Source organism: Schistocerca gregaria, chromosome 3, assembly GCF_023897955.1.
Source record: "Schistocerca gregaria isolate iqSchGreg1 chromosome 3, iqSchGreg1.2, whole genome shotgun sequence".
Classification (NCBI taxonomy): Eukaryota; Metazoa; Arthropoda; class Insecta; order Orthoptera; family Acrididae; genus Schistocerca; species Schistocerca gregaria.
The window spans coordinates 838819804-838839137 of NC_064922.1; the positions used below are offsets into that span (position 1 = coordinate 838819804).

The following is a 19334-nucleotide window of genomic DNA, read 5'->3' on the forward strand; positions in this document are numbered from 1 at the left end:
AGTTCTAAATTAGAGACTCAGAATGAAATTCTAAAAAATTGAACGTCAAATATAGGTTTGTCAAAATCAAAGTAGACGCTCAAAGCAAAGAGTCTAATAATCGATGCGAAGGCATGATTGCTTTGGAAACTGAATTTGACACCGTATGTAATAATAAAGAACCCAATCTTAATGAAAAATTAGAATCTAGTGAAAATGTATGCAATATTAAATTAAATTTTGTAAGACAGAAAATGAGTACTTTGAAAGAGAGCACAGATCGAACTAAGGGAGTAATATTGATTATTCAATCAAAAATTCCAGGTGTTAGTATGCGAGCTGTTAGTACCAAGTTGTCAATTCGTGAGTAAACTATGTGGGACGGAATGTCAGGGAAAAAGTAGCCAACTTTGACATGATAAATGCAAGTAGTCTGGCGGAACTTTTTGAACTCATTTAAGATTGAGAAGTTACTGAGAGTATAATCTTCAGAAACATTTCAATTGTTGCTTTTTCCAAACCTAATGATAATAGCAATGTTAAAGACAACTTGTGCGAAGAATTCAAACTTGTCCATGACAGATTATAACATATAATAACTTTACCTAAAGTCGTGTTTCCTAGCAAAGTGGTGATTGTTTTGTATTGGGGAGACTTTTGTACAGGATTTAATGAGAAGTACTGGTTTTTTGCTCAAGGGAGGTTAATACCAGAGCCATGGGACCTGGGCGGAGTGATATCTGCATCCCAAGGATGTTAATGTTCTGTGTTAACGGGCGGAGTGACAACCATCGGATCCCTAGCTGTTTTCGGTGTTTCTTCAAATTTAGTTTTCCTGCACTGAATTCCCTTCAATTCTTCGACTGGTTTGTATTCTCTTCCTCAATTCTTAAACTATCCTATAATGTTAGTAATTAGGAAACTGGATATAACTACAAGATTGAGAACTATTTAAGAGAATCATGGATAAACAGTGATTTATAAACAGGGAGTGAAATGAAAAGAATATAGTACTAGTATAAAGATAATATCATGGTACTATTCAAGCAGAGGGAAATCTAGATGCCGTAAACTGAAGAGAATATTTTATGTGTGTATAAAATATAGTGTAAAGTGATTAGCTTAACAACTATTTGATTTAAGTGTATAATTTTCTATTTTTATAAGCATATACTTCTATCGATGAAGTCCTTATTTTCTGTGGTTTCCAATAACCTTCAACTTACTTCAATAAACAGACCGAAGAAACAGGGTACACAAACACACATCTACATACACACAAATATACACTTAAACACAAACAGGAGAATTAAGAATTAGACACCTGAAGTGGTGTCAGAATCACCAAGGGATGTAGGGGAATAAAGATACATGTACATCTGAGTAGACGCACATATTACATTGTTGATAAGTGACAGTTCTGCATCATTATATTACATAGCATCTACTATGTGTGGGCACGATATCTGTCTATATAGCAGGAGTGAGGAGTGAAAGAGGACTCTAGGGTATTAGAGAAAGTATTGGAAAGTGGAGTTAAGGTGTAAAGTATATTTGTAAATTTACCAGAGAATATTTAAGAATAGTATACATAAAGATGTGTGCTGGGGCAATGAACCAGGAGGCCTACTCAAGAAGGATACGGAGGGCGTACTCGACATTTACTGGATGAGAAAAAGGGCGGATAGGCAGACCTATGAAAGGCTGACCTATACTGCATAGACAGGGGCACCAAGAAGGGCCTGTACCATAGGAATAAGAAAGGGGCATACCTACCAAAACAGAATGAGAAAGGGTACTCCTAGGGTCAACCCATGTAAGATATAGGTACTGTTCCTTAAGGGAAAAAGGGCAGTATTGTGACAGAAGTCACACATTTAAATGAAATAGTCTGTTAAGTTTGAATTCCATGCATCAATAGCCTTACTACATTTCAGATTTACAAATATCCAAGAAGATAACACTTTTATTCTACCCAGAGGCCCTCCAGATTGCAATAAGTAATGAATAAGTGCATACTTAGGAAAAGTAGTACGGGAAGTAAGAACAAAGTAGTAGAGTATTCATGAGTTATGCGCACCTGTAATTTACGATTGGAAGAGGAACAGAAAACAAAGTAGTAAAGAAAGTAAGAAAAAGTCATAGAGTATTCATGAGTTATGTACACCTGTAATTTATGACTGGAAGAGGAATAGAAAACAAAAATTTGGTACTCACAAATTTTTGGAGATTGAAAAGAGCTAATTCCAACATGGATTGAAAGGTTCGCGCTTCATAATTGTGGTAAAAAATACGCACGATTATTAGTAGAAAAAGATGTACTGTTAGAAGTAAAGAATTATCTTGTGTAAGATTATTGTACATAATGACATGTATAAAATATTGCATGTTCGAGATAAGGGGAGGGATATGTAGTGCCTCAAGAATTTCGGTGTAAATTCTAGAAACACTTGGCCTTCCACCATCTCGAACACCAATTTTAGGTATGAGTGCGGGAGAGTGAGAACGTTTCTACCGATCCACCTGTTTCTATGTGCAGGTCAAAGTTTGTTATTAGAAGACTGTAAGAAGGGTGAGTCACTGACGACAGTGAATAATTATGTGGTAATCTTTAATGTGATGGTGTCTGTGGTGATTATAATTTCTATGCACATTCATGTAATGGACTCGCTTGAGACTAGAGACTTATCTTACTTCATATCTTAGCTCTGCATGAGGCAGGACACATGTGATGTCCATAAATTATTGGATTGTTACAACATATGATATTATACTTGTGTTTTATAGAGTCTGATATTTAAAGACACCAGTTGACGTGCCAGAGTTTACTTACATATGTGAAAAGGAGTAAATGTTGCTTTGTGTTGAGAGTTGAAAATATACCATGAACGAGCTAAAATTGTTCCACGAGTATACAAATTATTTCAAGAATAGAGAAGTAGCTTAATAAATTCCTGGACCTGCTATAGTCTTCAGAGAAGCAGCTTTTGGGTGATCGACGTAGCTGATTATCCAGAGAAGAGGATCGGCTGCACACAATACATCAGTCAACTGCGAGAGACGTGCGAGTCTTGCACCCCAGTACCAAACTGTCTCGAGTCATCCGAAAAAACAAAGTGGTCCGGTTAAGAAAAGAAGTGGCACCTCCGACCATCACTCCTGGCTGTTGGGCGATAGTCAGGATTGTATTCCTCTGCTGTCCGAAGCATCTCCAGGCTTTTTTTTTTGTCCTGGAATCTCATTGACTGGAGTAGAATTTTCTTCAGTGATGAGTCCCACCTCAAACTGAATGCCAATGACCAGCAAAGACCTGTCTGGAGACATCTGTACGGATGTGAGATACCAACTTGTTGCCTACCATAGAGTCCAACAACTGCGAGTGATGGTCTGGGTTGCCAATTTATTTCCTAGAAGGACCCTTCTGGGTGTCATTTGTGGCACCCTTACAGCACAGTAGCCATATCAATGATATTCTATACCCCATTTTGTTTCCATTCATGGTAAGCAAAGTTGCTGGATCTCTCCCCATTTTAGAATGTTTGGAGCATTGTGGACAGGGCCCTCCAATTATCTTGGGATTTTGACAATTCATGTTCCAATTGGACAGAATTTGGTACGATGTCCCTTCCTCAGGACATCTAACAACTCTATCAATCAGTGCCAAGCACAATAACTGCATGCATAAGGGCCAGAGGTGGAGCAAAGCATTATTGGCTTGCTCAATTTGTGAAGTTCTTTCTACTGAAAAAATATTCAGTTTTTTCTAAAATTGGCATCATGTGTCTGCACAAATAGATCTTATCTACTGAATTTGGATCATTCCTTCATGGTGCATGACTTCTTTTGTCTAACAAGAGAGCCTTACAGTCTTGAAAATTCAGTTCGGGATAAGACTTCACAGGCTAATAGCTTATCTGAAGGGTGTCCACCCACAACAGTTGTAAAGCACACCATACAGAAGATTCAGAGCAAATAACCTGTCCATAAATATAGATGTCACCATGTTGAACCAGAGGAGTACATTTTGGAGGAATCTCATTAATTATACATGTCAGTGAATTCTTGTCATCCTGAAAGATTTCAACATATAATTCAGACTTTGCTTGTCCATCCGAATTTCTGCAAAAGTCAAGAATGAACTGACACAGTTTGAGTTTCTAGAGGAATAAGGGTGGGGACAACTGCATACATCGTACTTAAGTAGGTAAAGACCATTAGTCAATTAGTTCTGCGGGGGTCTTGACATTTCCTGTCTGCACATTTTTATGTATGATAGGATAACAGCTATACTCTACTCTTACATGTAGAAACTGGTTCCTCAAATTTACAAAAATATTTTTGACCTCCCCAGTGCTTTTAATACCATAAAATTAGTAATAAAATTTTAGTGACAATAGTAACAGTCATTATCTTTATTTAAAAACTGTTATTATTTCTGCAACAATTAAAAAAAAGTAAAATGTTATCTGATAGAAGGATTGAACCTAGATTGCTCACACGGCAAGTGAGCCCACTACTGGGACAGCCATTTTGCTATGCTGCCATAGCATATGAATTGATCAATGTATGAGTTGTGCATAAAACTTTACACCCTTTTTCTCAGTATCTACTAGTTGCTGCACTTTGCAACTTTTATGGGTGGACACACTTGAGGTATACTATTAACCTACAAAGTCTTTTTCCAAAATGAATTTATGAGACCATAAGGTTCCCTTGTTAGAGAGCATACCAGCACTACTGTCACTTTTGCACAGCATTTTTTCTGAGGTTGTAACCACCAACTTTGAGGGTGATAAGGTGTCCAAAACTCCAGGTATGGAAGTTTCTTCCCTCGGCCAAAGACCAGATACTTTTCTAACCGACCTTGTAAATGTACATTTAAGAACATGGAAATGTGTTTCAATAAATTTTAATTTTTAGCAAATATGTTACAGCTCTGGCAGACCCATGGTTTTAATCTTCAACAAATTCGTAACAGCTGTGAAACTTAATGCAAACAAACACCACAGCTCCCTCCAACTACTGCTGCACTTGCCCTCTCTGAAGTAATGTTCATCTCCTGATCTCTTGCCACTAACTTGAATCATTGTACACTGATCAGCCAGAACATTATATGGCCACCTACCTAATAGCCAGTATGTCCAACCTTTGGCATGGATAACAGCCACAGTGCATCATGGCACTGAAGCAATGAGGTCTTGGTAGGTTGCTGCAAAGAGATGGCACCACTTCTGCACACACAAGTCACCTAATTCTAGGGAGGGGACAATGAGCTCTGACACCACATTCTTTCAAATCCAAGAGGTGTTCGATTGCATTCAGATCTAGTGAGTTGTGGGGCCAGCACACCAATTGGAACTCACCATTGCGTACATTGAACCACTCCAACACACTTCTGGCCTTGTGGCATGGTGCATTACCTTGTAGAAAAATGCCATAGCTCTCCGGAAACATGGTAGTCATGAAGGGGTGTACATGGTCTGCTACCTGTGTGCGAGGTACCTTGGCCATCATAGAGCCTTGCAAGAGCTCCACTGGACCCATGGACACGCATGTGAATGTTCCCTAGAGCATAATGGAGCCGCCACCAGTTTCTCTCTGTCTTGCAGTACAGGTGACAAAGAGCTGTTCCCCAGGAAGACGACAGATGTGTGTCCTCTCATCACCATGATAAAGAAGGTATTGGTATTCATCAGGCTATGCAACACTACCACTGCACCAATGTAAAGTGCCGATGGTCATGTGCCCATTTCATTTGTAGTTGCCAATTTGTGGTGTTAACATTGACACATGCATGATTCATTGGCTGTGGTGGCCACTGTTTGGAGTGTTTGGTGCACTGTGTGTTCAGACATACTTGTACTCTGCCCAGCATTAGTCTGATGTCGGTTCCACCACAGTTCACCACCTGTCTTGTTTTACCAGTTTGCCCAGCCGACGACATTCGACATCCATAATGATGGGTGGCCACCCAATCCCTTAGTTTTTCCATGTGTTGAAAACAATCACCACAGCACTACTCGAACACCCGCAAGACATGCAGTTTCCGAAATGCTCGTCTCAAGCCTCAGGCCCATCACAATCAATTGATGTGCTAGCCCCACAACTTGCCAGATTTAAACCCAATCATTGTACACTGATCAGCCAGGACATTATATGACCATCTACCTAACAGCCAGTATGTATACCTTTGGCACGGATAATAGCCACATCGCACCTTGGCATGGAAGCAACGAGGCCTTGGTAGGTGAAACTCAGATCAAGTGCCTTCCCCACTCTACATACGGTCACATGCACTATGGGTGACTAGCAGTCACTCCTCGCCATGTGATGCTGCTATCACCTGGATGGGTTTATATTGACAGTAGGGTGATGGTCATGATGTTCAGGCTGGTCAGCGTATGTGTACAGCTGGTAAATATTACAGTACTGAATTTGAATCATGTAATATTTTACTGTTGTGGTTTCTTTGCTTTTATAATTGTGAAATATGAGCTCTACTTAAAATTAAGTACATAAGAAAAGCAAAGAACATAGACATGAATTGAACACTTTGAATCGTGTGTATGATAGACCTCTTTTCATTATCCAGTCGTCAGTTCTGACTTGACTAAATATCACAATTGCATCACAGAATGTAACTGAACAAAAATAATCAATTTTTGTAAATATAACTGGGTAAATAAACAAAATCTATTCACCAAGTGGCAGAAGGAAGAAACCATGTGCAAGCTTTTGGAGCCAGTGGCTCCTTCTTCTGGCAGTAGGGTTGAAAGGCTAAGAAGGAGATGACGGAAAAGGACTGGCGAGGTTGTGGAAATGGGGAGTTATGGAAAAGTCACCCAGAACCTAGGTCAAGGGAGACTTACTCGATGGGGTGAGAAGGAAACATTGATATTAGGGACTGCAGAGAAGAAATAAATTAAAATGAATTAAGGCCTGATGGGTGGTGAGGACCAAGGACGTGTTGTAATGCCAGTTCCCACCTGCTTAGTACTGAGAAACTGGTGTCCGAGAGTAGAATCCAGATGGTACATGTGGTGAACGGGGCACAGAGGTTACGACTGTCACATTTTACAGAATACTCTGCAATAAGATATTGTGCGTTGCCAACAAACAATCTCTGTCTACACCCACTCATCCTAACTGATAACTTCGTGGTAGTCATATCAATGCAAGAGGCTGGTAGAAGGTGGCTCTCCATTTGGTAATATATGTTATGCCAATTACAGGGCTGGTGTAGGTGATGATATTAGGGTATATAGAGCAAGTCTTTCAGTGGGAATGGTCACAGGGGTAGAAGCCACAGGGTAGGAAAATGGACACACAAAGAGCACAGGGTCTGAGCAGGATATTGCAGACTGGGGTGGGGGATGTGGTGCCATTCTGTCAAACAGAATGAACCTCATTTCACAGCATGATTTTAGGAAGTCTTTCCTTTTCATCCTGTCTGGTAAGTCTCCCCTGACATAGGGTTTGGGGTGACTTCCTGAAACTCTCCCCATTTCCTCACCAGTCCTTTTCCTTCATCCCTCTTCCTTCCGCTACGACCCTTCTGCCAGAAAAAGGTACCAATGGCTCCAAAGCTTGCACATTTCCTTCACCTTTCTGCGTGTTTTCTGCTGCTGCCTCTTGGTAAGTAGATTTTTTTCCTCTATTCAATTATACAGGGTGATTATAATTAAAGTTTAAATTTCAAAACACTATAGAAATAACACCACTGATCAGAATGATGTCAAATTGCAACAGAATATTAGGGGGAAAATGTATGGCAGAAGATAAAAAATAGTGTGAAAATTGATCAATAGGTGGCGCTGTGTGTGTCAGAATATGTAAACAAAAACACCTGTCATGCGCACGACCCATCGAAGTTGGTATAAACAAACTGTGTACCGGCTTTTCCTCCTTTCGTGCCCGCAATGTTCATCATGACTGTCTCAATGCAGGATTGTGCTCTGCTTGTAAAGCTGTACTACAAGAATGGTGACTGTGCACACATCACTCTGCAATAGTTCTGGACACTGAAGGGTTTGAAAAAAGGCAATGGCCTGATGACTGCCATGGGTCTGGAGAAAATGATTCAGAAATTCCAGAAGACGAGTTCTTTCGGTGTGCAGCCTGATAGAGGGAGGAAACGAATTGATACAGAGGAAGCAGTGGTCACAGCAATGCAGGAGACGAGTGGTGGTGTGCAAACGTGTAGTGCGCGGAGAATTGCCCAAACATTGGACATACCCGTGAGCACGGTGCGTAAAATGCTACAAAACATCCTTCTTTGCTATCCATTCAAAATAACCCACGTACACGAGTTGCTTCCTGTTGACCTGCCAGCAAAAGAGACCTTTGCTTTAGAATTTCTTGCTCGCATGGAAGTGGACAATGATTGGCCATGAAGATTTTGTGGATAGACGAAGCCCACTCCCATCTGACAGGATATTTCAATACACAGAATTGTTGAATATGGGCAATGGAAAATCCACAAGCAAATCAACCAGTACCACTTCATCCTGAAAATGTCACTGTGTGGTGCGGGTTTACAGCATCATTTATCATATGACAATACTATTTTGAAGAGAGAGGTGCTTCCAGTCCTGTTACCTGTACCATCACTGGTAAGCGCTATGAGTGTCTTTTTCACAACAATGTCATTCCAGCTCTCCAACAGCCTGGATGGGATCATTTTTATGCAAGATGGCACACCTCCACACATTGCAAATCCAGTTAAGCAGCTGCTGAAGCACCATTTTGGAAATGCTAGAATTATCAGCTGCCAATTCCCTACAGCCTGGCCGTCCCAATCACCTGATCTTAATCCGTGTGACTTCTGGCTGTGGGGCTATCTGAAAGATGTGTTCAGTGTTCTGATTGCAAACTTAGCTGCATTGAAGGCAAGCATTGTCCAACACATTCTGAACGTGATCCCGGAAACACATCAATCAGTTGTGGAAAATGCTGTTTCTCAATTCCAACTTGTTGCAGAAAACGGTGGACAGCATATTGAACATGTTTAGCGCCAGTCAGACGGAAATTAATAAACCAGTTTGATTTTGATTGATACTTTTTATGAGGCTTTTGGTCTCAGGACAATTAAAAACCGATGTGAGTGATGCTTTTTATGCAGTTTTTGGCCCCAGAACAGTAAACACCAACTTTTCCCATCCAATGTGATATGACCCTACTGTGGCGGATGGGCTTATGTAACTAACAGTATCACACCTGTACACCCATGCATACTGAGTAGTACAGTTTGTTTAATGTCAAACGTACACCTTAGACACTGCTGTATGATTCATGTGTCATTTGTAGTTGACCACTATTAAATTATGATGCTTACAGTGCTATCTATTGCTACATTTTGTAACTATTTATTTTTCTTCTGCCATACATTTTCCCCCTTCTCCGATAATATTCCGCTACAATTTGACATCATTCTGACCAGTGGTGTTATTTCTACAGTGGTTTGAAAGTTAATTATAATCACTCTGTATTTCTCCTGTCGCTGCTTAGTTCATAGGTATTTTTATGAATCCAATTATATAAGCCAGTTATATAACATTACATTTCTCTGCAACCGTTTGGTGAGTGCTTTTGATATATATATATATATATATATATATATATATATATATATATATATATATATATATATATATATATATATATATAAAACAGAAAGAAACTTCCACATGGGAAAGATTCCAAGACTTACCAAGCGGGAAAGCGCCGGCAGACAGGCACATGAACAAAACACACAAACACACACACAGAATTCGAGCTTTCGCAACTGGCAGTTGCTTCGTCAGGAAGGAAGGAAGGAGAGGGAAAAATGAAAGGGTGTGGGTTTTAAGGGAGAGGGTAAGGAGTCATTCCAATCCCGGGAGCGGAAAGACTTCCCTTGTGTCTGTGTATGTGCGGATGGATATGTGTGTGTGTGTGCGCGAGTGTACACCTGTCCTTTTTTTCCCCTAAGGGAAGTCTTTCCGCTCCCGGGATTGGAATGACTCCTTACCCTCTCCCTTAAAACCCACACCCTTTCATTTTTCCCTCTCCTTCCTTCCTTCCTGACGAAGCAACTGCCAGTTGCGAAAGCTCGAATTCTGTGTGTGTGTTTGTGTGTTTTGTTCATGTGCCTGTCTGCCGGCGCTTTCCCGCTTGGTATATATATATATATATATATATATATATATATATATATATATATATATATATATATATATATATATATATATGTGTGTGTGTGTGTGTGTGCGTGCGTGTATACCTATCCTTTTTTCCCCCTAAGGTAAGTCTTTCCGCTCCCGGGATTGGAATGACTCGTTACCCTCTCCCTTAAAACCCACATCCTTTCGTCTTTCCCTCTCCTTCCCTCTTTCCTGAAGAAGCAGCCGTTGGTTGCGAAAGCTAGAAAGTGTGTGTGTGTGTGTGTGTGTGTGTGTGTGTGTGTGTGTGTGTGTGTGTGTGTGTGTTATTTTATTGTGCCTGTCTACCGGCGCTTTCCCGCTTGCTAAGTCTTGGATTCTTTGTTTTTAATATATTTTTCCCATGTGGAAGTTTCTTTCTATTATATTGGAGAAAACATACAAATATTATGAAAATGTGCAAGCTTTCGGAGCCAGCAGCTCCTCCTCCAGGCTGAAAGGTTGATGGAGAAGGAAGAAGGGAAAGGACTGTCTATGTTAGGAAATGAGGAGAGTTACACTAAAGTCACCATGAGCCCAGGGTCAAGAGGCACTTTACCAGGCAGGATGGCAAGGAAAGAATAATTTCAAAATAGCATCTAAGGCAAACTGGTGAACTCTGACATGTTGACAGATTTTAATTTTTGACAAACTTTACAGCAACGGGGCAACCACTATTTAACCTTTAACAGGAATTATTTTGTTTTTAGCAATGAAACTATGCAAGAAATAAAGTCTGTAATATGTATTAATCACAGATGGATTCAGCATTGCATTTCAACTACTGATAAGACCAGATGTGATTTAAATGATGAATTTCTAATCTAACAGCACACAATAATACAATACAAATAACTAAAAAGTGTGATAATAACTTTATTTACATAACAATGGTAGGATAAAACATCCAATTACACAACCTATCAACAACAACAAAATCACAGATAAAACATCCGCTGCAGTCAAAATATTGCAGTCCCATTTCTCATACATTTGCTTTGCACTCACTAAGATGGGACTGAAGTATGAATTCTCAATCCATGCATTTCCTTAATTTGTTCTTTGAGGGCCTAGAAAACATAACAGTACATTAACACCAATCCTGTATTCAGATGCTATCATGTAGAGAGTCTTTGTAATTGTAAACTTACATTGTTTACTAAGCGATGCTGTTTGACGGTATTAAGGCCTTTAAACTCTGGAGCCTCAACAGAAATTTCAAACATTGCTCCACAACCACCTGAAACACAGATAACACAAAAGCTATACATTGCCATTTTTTTATTTCTTTTTTCTTTCTTCTTAGGGTTCTCACTCTCATTAAAAATTTATTGCTTTGCACCATAAACCAACTGCTGATCATTGTATTAAACATCTCTGATCTTTGGTTACCTGTTTCATGAACTGAACCTCTAAACAAGAATACAATTTCATTCATTCATTTCACTTATTCATTATATTCTGTACAGTCAAGTGTCAGCATAAGAAGACCCGTGACATTGCACTGGGCTGGGCATGGCAGCTTCATGTGCCAACCTCAACCAATCATGTAATGCAATTTTGTAAATTTCTGTATGGCAAAACTATAGTTCTGACATAACCAAATAGAAAACCATTGTTCTTGTTTGGCAGCCATTGGCGCTACAGAACTGAAAGCTGGTAACAGCGATACTAGCTGTCAGGGATCATCTTATGCCAACTCGTACTGTAGATCCCATCATAAAAAAGCATTGGCGTGGAATGAGCCAAGGCACACATTAATACTGGGTATTCTTTGCATAGTATTTGCCTGACTACAATTTTACTTACAAAAGAATAACATTTATTAACAGAGTGAAACCACTGAGGCCTATGTTGTTAACATGAATTTTCAGTCTTTTGAATCTAGACATGGACCACGTACAGTGTGTCATACATTTTCACAAGGAATGTGGAAACTGAACATGAATGTGCACCTGCAGGATTCTGACACATCTCGATCTGCCAAGTATTCTGCCCGATATATTATGAATTATGAGTAATTGTCTTCATAGTAGGATGAAGAAAGAAAATTATGTACCATGTAAAATAAGCAATGTGCAGCAGATGCACACATGAACAAAGTGTTGAAGATTGTAGTTCAGCTTAAGACATGAAAACTGCTTTAGGTTCATGGGAATTAGACAAGAAAGGATGGAAGGCCTGTGGAGACAGAGAATCCAAAGTAGAAAGAGATGTTAGCTTGAAATATGTGTTGAAATGGTTCTGCAAATGAAGGATCAAGCTTGCTCTAGGACAAAAATTGTAAATGCAGGTATTTATCTTGAATGTTCAAAAATATCAGTAGTTAAACTGACACATAAGAAAGGAGATATAGCATCCCCCCCCCCAAATAATTACCAATATATATCACTTAGACCCATAATATAAAAAATAATAAAATATTTCATGCATAAACAGATGAGTCAATATTTTGACTCTAATGATATACTTAGCACCTCATAGCATGGTTTCAGATCCAGGCTTTCTACAGTCAAAGCACCTGAGAGCATGATAGCAAAAATATACAATTATTTTGAGCATAGTATATTATCAGTGCAACACAGTTACATCTCGGAAAACCTTTCGACATGGTCTCCCACAATATTCTCTGCTACAGACTAAGAAAGAATGCTCTATATGTAATGCAGTCTTGCTTAGAAAACAGAAAATGGTAGGTAGTTAAACCAAGTAATCAAAAGTCAGAATGTCTTCCAGTTGTAAAGGATATGCCTGGGGGATCAGTTCTGCTATATGCAGATGACACAAAACTCATCCTGTGTGATACCAACTTTGAAAGTGCACAACATAGCATAGCAGTAGCAATGCAGAGATGCACTACTCGGTGTGAGGCAAGTATGCTGTAGAAGAATGACAGTAAAACTGAAGACATGTTATTCAGTCTGAATGCTCTCAGTCATAATAACAAAACAGTAAAATTATTAGGATTTCATGCAGACCAAAAGCTCAGCTGAGTACCCACACAGGGAAATTATGTGGCAGATAGCATGTATCATCTATCTGCAGCACAAGCTGAGAAGCAATGTCAGTAAAGAACTATTATATGCATATTTTGAATTCTTCCATTCCCACCAGAGTTATGGGACACTATTATGGGGATATTCTGTATTGAAATAGCACAAGAAAACCTTAAGGTGCATTGCAGGAGCTAACCCATGTGAATCACGTCGAGATTATTTTAACAACAAAATAAGAGGAGGCAAATGCAAAATGTTAGGCAAATGATGGAACCCCTTAGGGATATGGCAGCAAGGGATAGGAATGGACACTACATGCACTCAGCATGTATGCCTGGGGAACTACATGTTAAAGAGGCTATTCCAGCGCCCATTGAGAGAACACGGTGCACCCAACTTCAAATTGTGGCACACGTTGGAACAGATGATGCCTGTTGTCTGGGCTCTGAGGTCATTCTAGTCACTGGTAAATCAGGCTGAGAAGACCAGCCTTGCGCGTGGTGTTCCAAAGAAGCTCACAGTTTGCAGCCTTGTCTCCAGAACTGATTGTGGTCCCTTGGTTCTGAGTTGAGTGGAAGGACTGAACCAGAGGCTTCAAAGGGTCTGTAACAAGCCAGGCTGTGACTTCCCGAACTTGGGCCATAGGTGTCAGAACTGTAGGGTTTCCCTAAATGGGTCAGGTGTGGACTACACATCTGAAGCTGAGTATGTGTGCGGTGCACACAAGGGTTTGTTAGATTAGGTGACTTTCCATCCAATCCAGATAACAACACCTCCAGGAAACCTAGAAGTGTCAGTGTACGACTGGCATAAATGGCTACCAGAGTTGAGATTATTAAAATCCTTATGGTTAACTGACGAAGCAATCACAAAAAAGTGCCATGGTCTGAAGCACTCCTGAAAAGCAGTGAAGCTCATGTAATACTAGGTACAGAAAGCTGGTTGAAACCTGAAATTGATGTCAGTGAGATTTTTGGGGAAAACTTATATGTATTTTGAAAGGCTAGGCAAATGGGAAATGTAGGTGGTGTATTTGCCACAGTGGACAAAAAAACTCAAATCTCCTGAGACAGAAATTGAAGCTGCACCTGAGATCGTTTGGACAAGACTTAAGTATCAGGGATGGGAATAAAATAATAATGAGATCCTTCTATTGTGCACTATGCTCACCTCCTGATGAAGCCAAAACCTTTAGAGAAAATATCAGTTCACATGTACGCAAGTTCCCCAATTATATTGTAATGATTGGTGGAGACTTTAATCATCTAACAACAAATGAGAAAATTACAGTTTTGTTAATAGTGCGTTCTATAAGATATCCTGCGAAACATCCCACAACTACCTAGAACAGATAGATAGGAACCCCACTCATGATGGAAATATATTGGATCTAATGGCAACATGACCTCTTTGAGGATGTTCACATTCAAACTGGTACCAGTAACCCGTTAGCAAAGTTCAAAGGGTAATTAAAAGAAGCAGAAAGATATCTATGTTCAATAAACTAGATAAAAAAATCAGCAGTGTCATATCTCAATGAGGAAACAAACTTTCAGCACAGGACAGGAGCATTTAGAGGAACTATGGCTCAAGTTTAAAGGAATAGTTTACCAAGTCTTATAGATATGTACCAAACAGAAGTGTTCATAACAGGAGGGACCCTCCATAGTATACAATCACTGTAAATAAACTTCTAAAGAAACAGAAACTCCTGCATAAAAGATGTAAAACCATAGGGCTATAGATAGAGATGCTGAATGAAACACGTTTGGCTGTCAAGAGAGCTATGTGTGAGGCCTTCAGGGACTGCTGTAGCAGAATATTGTTAAATGATCTTTCACACAACCCAAAGACATTCTGATTGTATGCACAGGCCGTTGGCGGCACCAAAGTTAAGGGCCCAGTCCTAATGAATGAGACAGGAACTGAAACTGAAGGCAGCAAAACAGAAGCTAAAGGCTTAACTCCATTTTCAAATGTAACTTTACAAAGGAAAACCCAGGAGAATTACCCAAATTTAATCTTTGTACTACTGAATAGACGAGTGAAGTAAGTAGAAGTGTCAGTGGTGTTGAGAAACAGCTGAAACTGTTAAAATTTAACAAAGCTCCAAGGCTCAATGGAATCCCTATCAGATTCTAGCTGAATTTGTGACCGAGTTAGCCCCTTTTCTAACTATAATCTATCATACAGCCTTCAAACAAAAAACTGTGCCCAGTTCTTGGAAATAAGCACAGGTCAAACCTGTCTGCACAAAGGCTAGCACGAGTGATTCACAAAAAAAAAAAAACCATCTAATATCCTTAACATCGATTTGTTGTAGAGTCTTAGAACATATTCTGGACTCAAACATAATTATGTATCTTGAATGGAATGACCTCCTGCATGTCAAGAAGGATGGCTTATGAAAACAATGATCATGTGGAAACCAACTCACACTTTTCTCTCATGACATACTGAAAGCTTTGGATCAAAGCAGTCAGGTACGTGCACTATTTCATGATTTACGATACATATTTGACTTACTACCATGCCAAAACTTACTGTCAAAAGTACGTTTAATTGGAGTATCGAGTGAAATTTGGGACTGGACTGAGGACCTGAATGGAATGACCATAGAGAGGATGCAGCTTGTTATCTTGGCTGGAGAGTCACCATAAGATGTACAAGTAACTTCAGGTGTTCCCAGGGAAGTGTGTTGGGACCCTTGCTGTTCCTGTTGTATATTAATGACCATGCACACAATATTAACAGTAATCTCAAACTTTTTGCAGATACCTATAATGAAGTAACATGTGAAAGAAACTTCATAAATATCCAGTCAGATCTTGATAGGATTTCAAAGTGGTGCAAAGACTGGAAACTTGCTCTAAATGTTCAAAAATGTAAAACTGCGCACTTTACAAAACAAAAACAAAAATGTAGTACCCTATAACAATAACATCAATGTGTCACTGTTGGTTGGCCAAGTCATACGAATACCTATGTGTAAATGATTAATGGAAAATCTCATATAAAGATGCGAAACAAAAACTAACAAAGAGATAGAGGTGCTGGCCAGTACTTACCTCAGCTCAGCACAGCCAAAAAACAGAACCGAAAATTTACGTTCCTAGCTTTCGGAACAAATGTTTCTTCATCAGGGAGGAGAAAGGGGAAAGAGAGGGAAGAAGGGAAAGTGGATTCAGTTACTCACAACCCAGGTTATGAAGCAACAGGGAAAGGAAAACTGGGAGGATAGCAAGGATGGAGGCATGGTTGTCAGAGGGAAGCCAAAGATATTCTACTGTAAGTACTGTGCCAGCTTAAAACCAAAGAGGATGCATACAGAAGTAAAGAGGTATATAGTATAAAGATAAACACAACTATGTAGGATGAAAAGATGCGTAAATGGCTAAAGAGGAAAGGGAAAGAGGAGAAGGCTGAAGAGTAAATGGGAGTGAGGTGGTTTAACAGGAATGTATTGCTCGGGAGATCTGTTTGTGGACAAGGTCTGCAGGATAGTTGCGGGAGAGGAAAGCACTGGTCAGGTTATTGTTGAGGGATTCGTCACTGGAGCAGATACGTTTGGCACGAATACCTAGGCTGTAGGGAAGGGAGAGTTTGATGTGGAATGGATGGCAGCTATCAAAGTGAAGGTACTGTTGTTTGTTTGTGGGTTTGATGTGGAAAGAGGTGTGGATGTGAGCTTCAACAAGATGAAGGTCAACATCCAGGAAGGTGGCTTGGGTTTTGGAGAAGGACCAGGTGAAATTCAGATTTGAAAAGGAGTTGAGGTTATGGAGAAAATTAAGGAGTGTTTCTTCACCATGAGTCCAGACCACACAGATGTCATCTATAAACCTATACCAGGCCAGGGGAAGCAGCTGTTGGGTCTTCAGGAAAGCCTCCTCCATGCGGCCCATGAAGAGGTTGGCATAGGCCGGAGCCCTCCTGGTTCCCATGGACGTTCCCCTGATTTGTTTGTAGGTCTGGCCTTCAAAAGTGAAGTAATTATGGGTAAGGATGAAGTTGGTAAGTGTGATACGGAACGAGGTTTTTGGAAGATCTTTGGGTGGGTGTTGGGCGAGGTAGTGCTCAAGGGCACAGAGACCATGGGTATGTGGGATGTGTAAATGGATGTAGCATCTATGGTGACAAGAAAGGTTTCAGGTGGGAGAGAAGTGGGAATGGATTTGAGGCATTCTAGGAAGTGGTTTGTGTCTTTGATGTAGGATGGGAGTCTGTGGGTGATAGGTTGGAGGTGTTGGTCTACTAGAGCTGAGATACGTTCTGTTGAGGCTTTGAAGCCTGCTACAATGGGACGGCCAGGATGCAGCAGCAGCACCAGTGCATGATGGGAGTGATGACTGGGTGGGGGTGAGGAGGAAGCTGAGGCGGGGAGGGAGAGGTATAGCAGGATAAGGGTGGAGAGAGTGTAGGGAAGCTATGTGCTGTCGGGAGGTTAGGCAGGAGGCAAGGCACAAGTGGGGAGGGGGAGGGGGTAGTGGAAAAGGAGAGATGTAAAAAGACTGGGTGTGATGGTGGAATGAGGTCTATATAGTGCTGGAATGGGAACAGGAAAGCTGGATGGATGAGGACAAAGACTAGTGAAGGCTGAGGCCACAAGGGTTACACGAATGTAGGATATATTGCAGGGACAGATTTCCATGCAGAAAAGCTGGTTTTGGGGGTAAGGATCCATACAGCACAGGCTATAAAGCAGTCATTGAAATGAAGGATGTCATGTTTGGCAGCATGCTCAGCAACAGGGCGGTCCAGTTGGGTCATGTTTGGCAGCATCCTCAGCAACAGGGTAGTCCAGTTGTTTCTTGGCCACAGTTTGTTGGAGGCCATCATGCGGACAGACAGCTTGCTCATATAGAATGTAGCACACTGGTTGCAGCTTAGCTTGTAGATGACATGACTGGTTTCACAGGTAGCCCTGCCTTTGATGGGATAGGTGATGATTGTGACCGGACTGGAGTAGTTGGTGATAGGAAGATGTATGGGACAGTTCTTGCATCTATGGTATGAGCCATGGTATAAGGGTTTGGGTGCAAGGGTTGTGTAGGGATGGACGAGTATATTGTGTAGGTTCAGTAGATGGCGAAATACCACTGTGGAAGGGGTGGGAAGGATAATGAGCAAGACATTTCTCATTTCAGGGCATGAAGAGGTGGTCGAAATCCTGGTGGAGAATGTAATTCAGTTGCTCTAGTCCTGGGTGGGACTGAGTTATGAGGGGAATGCTACTCTGCAGCCAGACAGTGGGACTCTGGGAGGTGGTGGGAGACTGGAAAGATAAGGCATGGGAGATTTGTTTTTGTACAAGGTTGGAAGGGTAATTATGGTCTGTGAAGTCTCCAGTGAGACCCTCGATATATTTCCAGTCTCCAACCACCTTCCATAGTCCCACTGTCCGGCCACAGAGGTCACTGCAGATGCGACAACCATGGGTGGCTAGGCAGTACGGAAGGGACTTTTTGGTGTGGAACTGGTGGCAGCTATCGAAGTGGAGATATTGTTGGTGGTTAGTAGGTTTAATATGGATGAAGGTACTGATGTAGACATCTTTGAGGTGGAAGTCAACATCTAGGAAGTTGGCTTGTTGATATGAGTAGGACCAGGTGAAGCAAATGGGGGAGAAGTTGTTGAGGTTCTGTAGGAATGTAGATAGAGTGTCCATACCCTCGATCCAGATCATGAAGATGTCATCAATGGGGCTGAACCAGGTGAGGAGTTTAGAATTCTGAGTGTATAGGGAGAATCCCTCTAGATGGCCAATGAATAGGTTGGTATAGGATGGTGCCATGTGGGTGCCCACAGCTGTACCTCAGATTTGTTTGTAGGTAATGCCTTCAAAGGAAAAGTAATTGTGGGTGAAGATACAGTTGGTCATGGTAACTAGGAAGGAGGTTGTTGGTTTCAAATCTGTTGGGTGTTGGGAATGGTAGTGCTCAATAGTGGTAAGGCCATGGCCATTATGGATGTTAGTGTAAAGGGAAGTGGCATCAATAGTGATGAGCAGGGCATGGTGTGGTAAACGGCCAGGAACTGTGGAGAGTCGGTGGAGGAAAAGGTTGGTATCTTTTATGTAGGAAGGTAGGTTGAGGGTAATAGACTGAAGGTGCTGGTTTACAAGAGCAGATATTCTCTCAGTGAGGGCACAGTAATTGGCCACAATGGGGCAACATGGGTG

General features: G+C 40.8%; 1 protein-coding gene across 5 annotated transcripts in view; it reads right to left on the reverse strand.

Annotated features, from left to right (window-relative positions):
* Nucleotides 1-19334, reverse strand: part of LOC126354698 (bolA-like protein 3) — a 79695-nt gene that overhangs the window by 18618 nt on the left and 41743 nt on the right. The window contains exons 3-4 of one of the 5 annotated variants that reach the window (XM_050004511.1): nt 11309-11397; nt 11014-11227 (exon numbers count right to left, since the gene is read on the reverse strand). The exons of 2 other annotated variants lie outside the window; for them this stretch is intronic. In XM_050004511.1, coding sequence (XP_049860468.1) covers nt 11165-11227; nt 11309-11397 — 152 coding nt within the window. In that variant the 3' untranslated portion in view covers nt 11014-11164. Of the gene's footprint in view, nt 1-11013; nt 11228-11308; nt 11398-19334 lie in introns of those variants that run through there. 2 more of the 5 variants (XM_050004516.1, XM_050004513.1) reach the window with 2 other exon arrangements.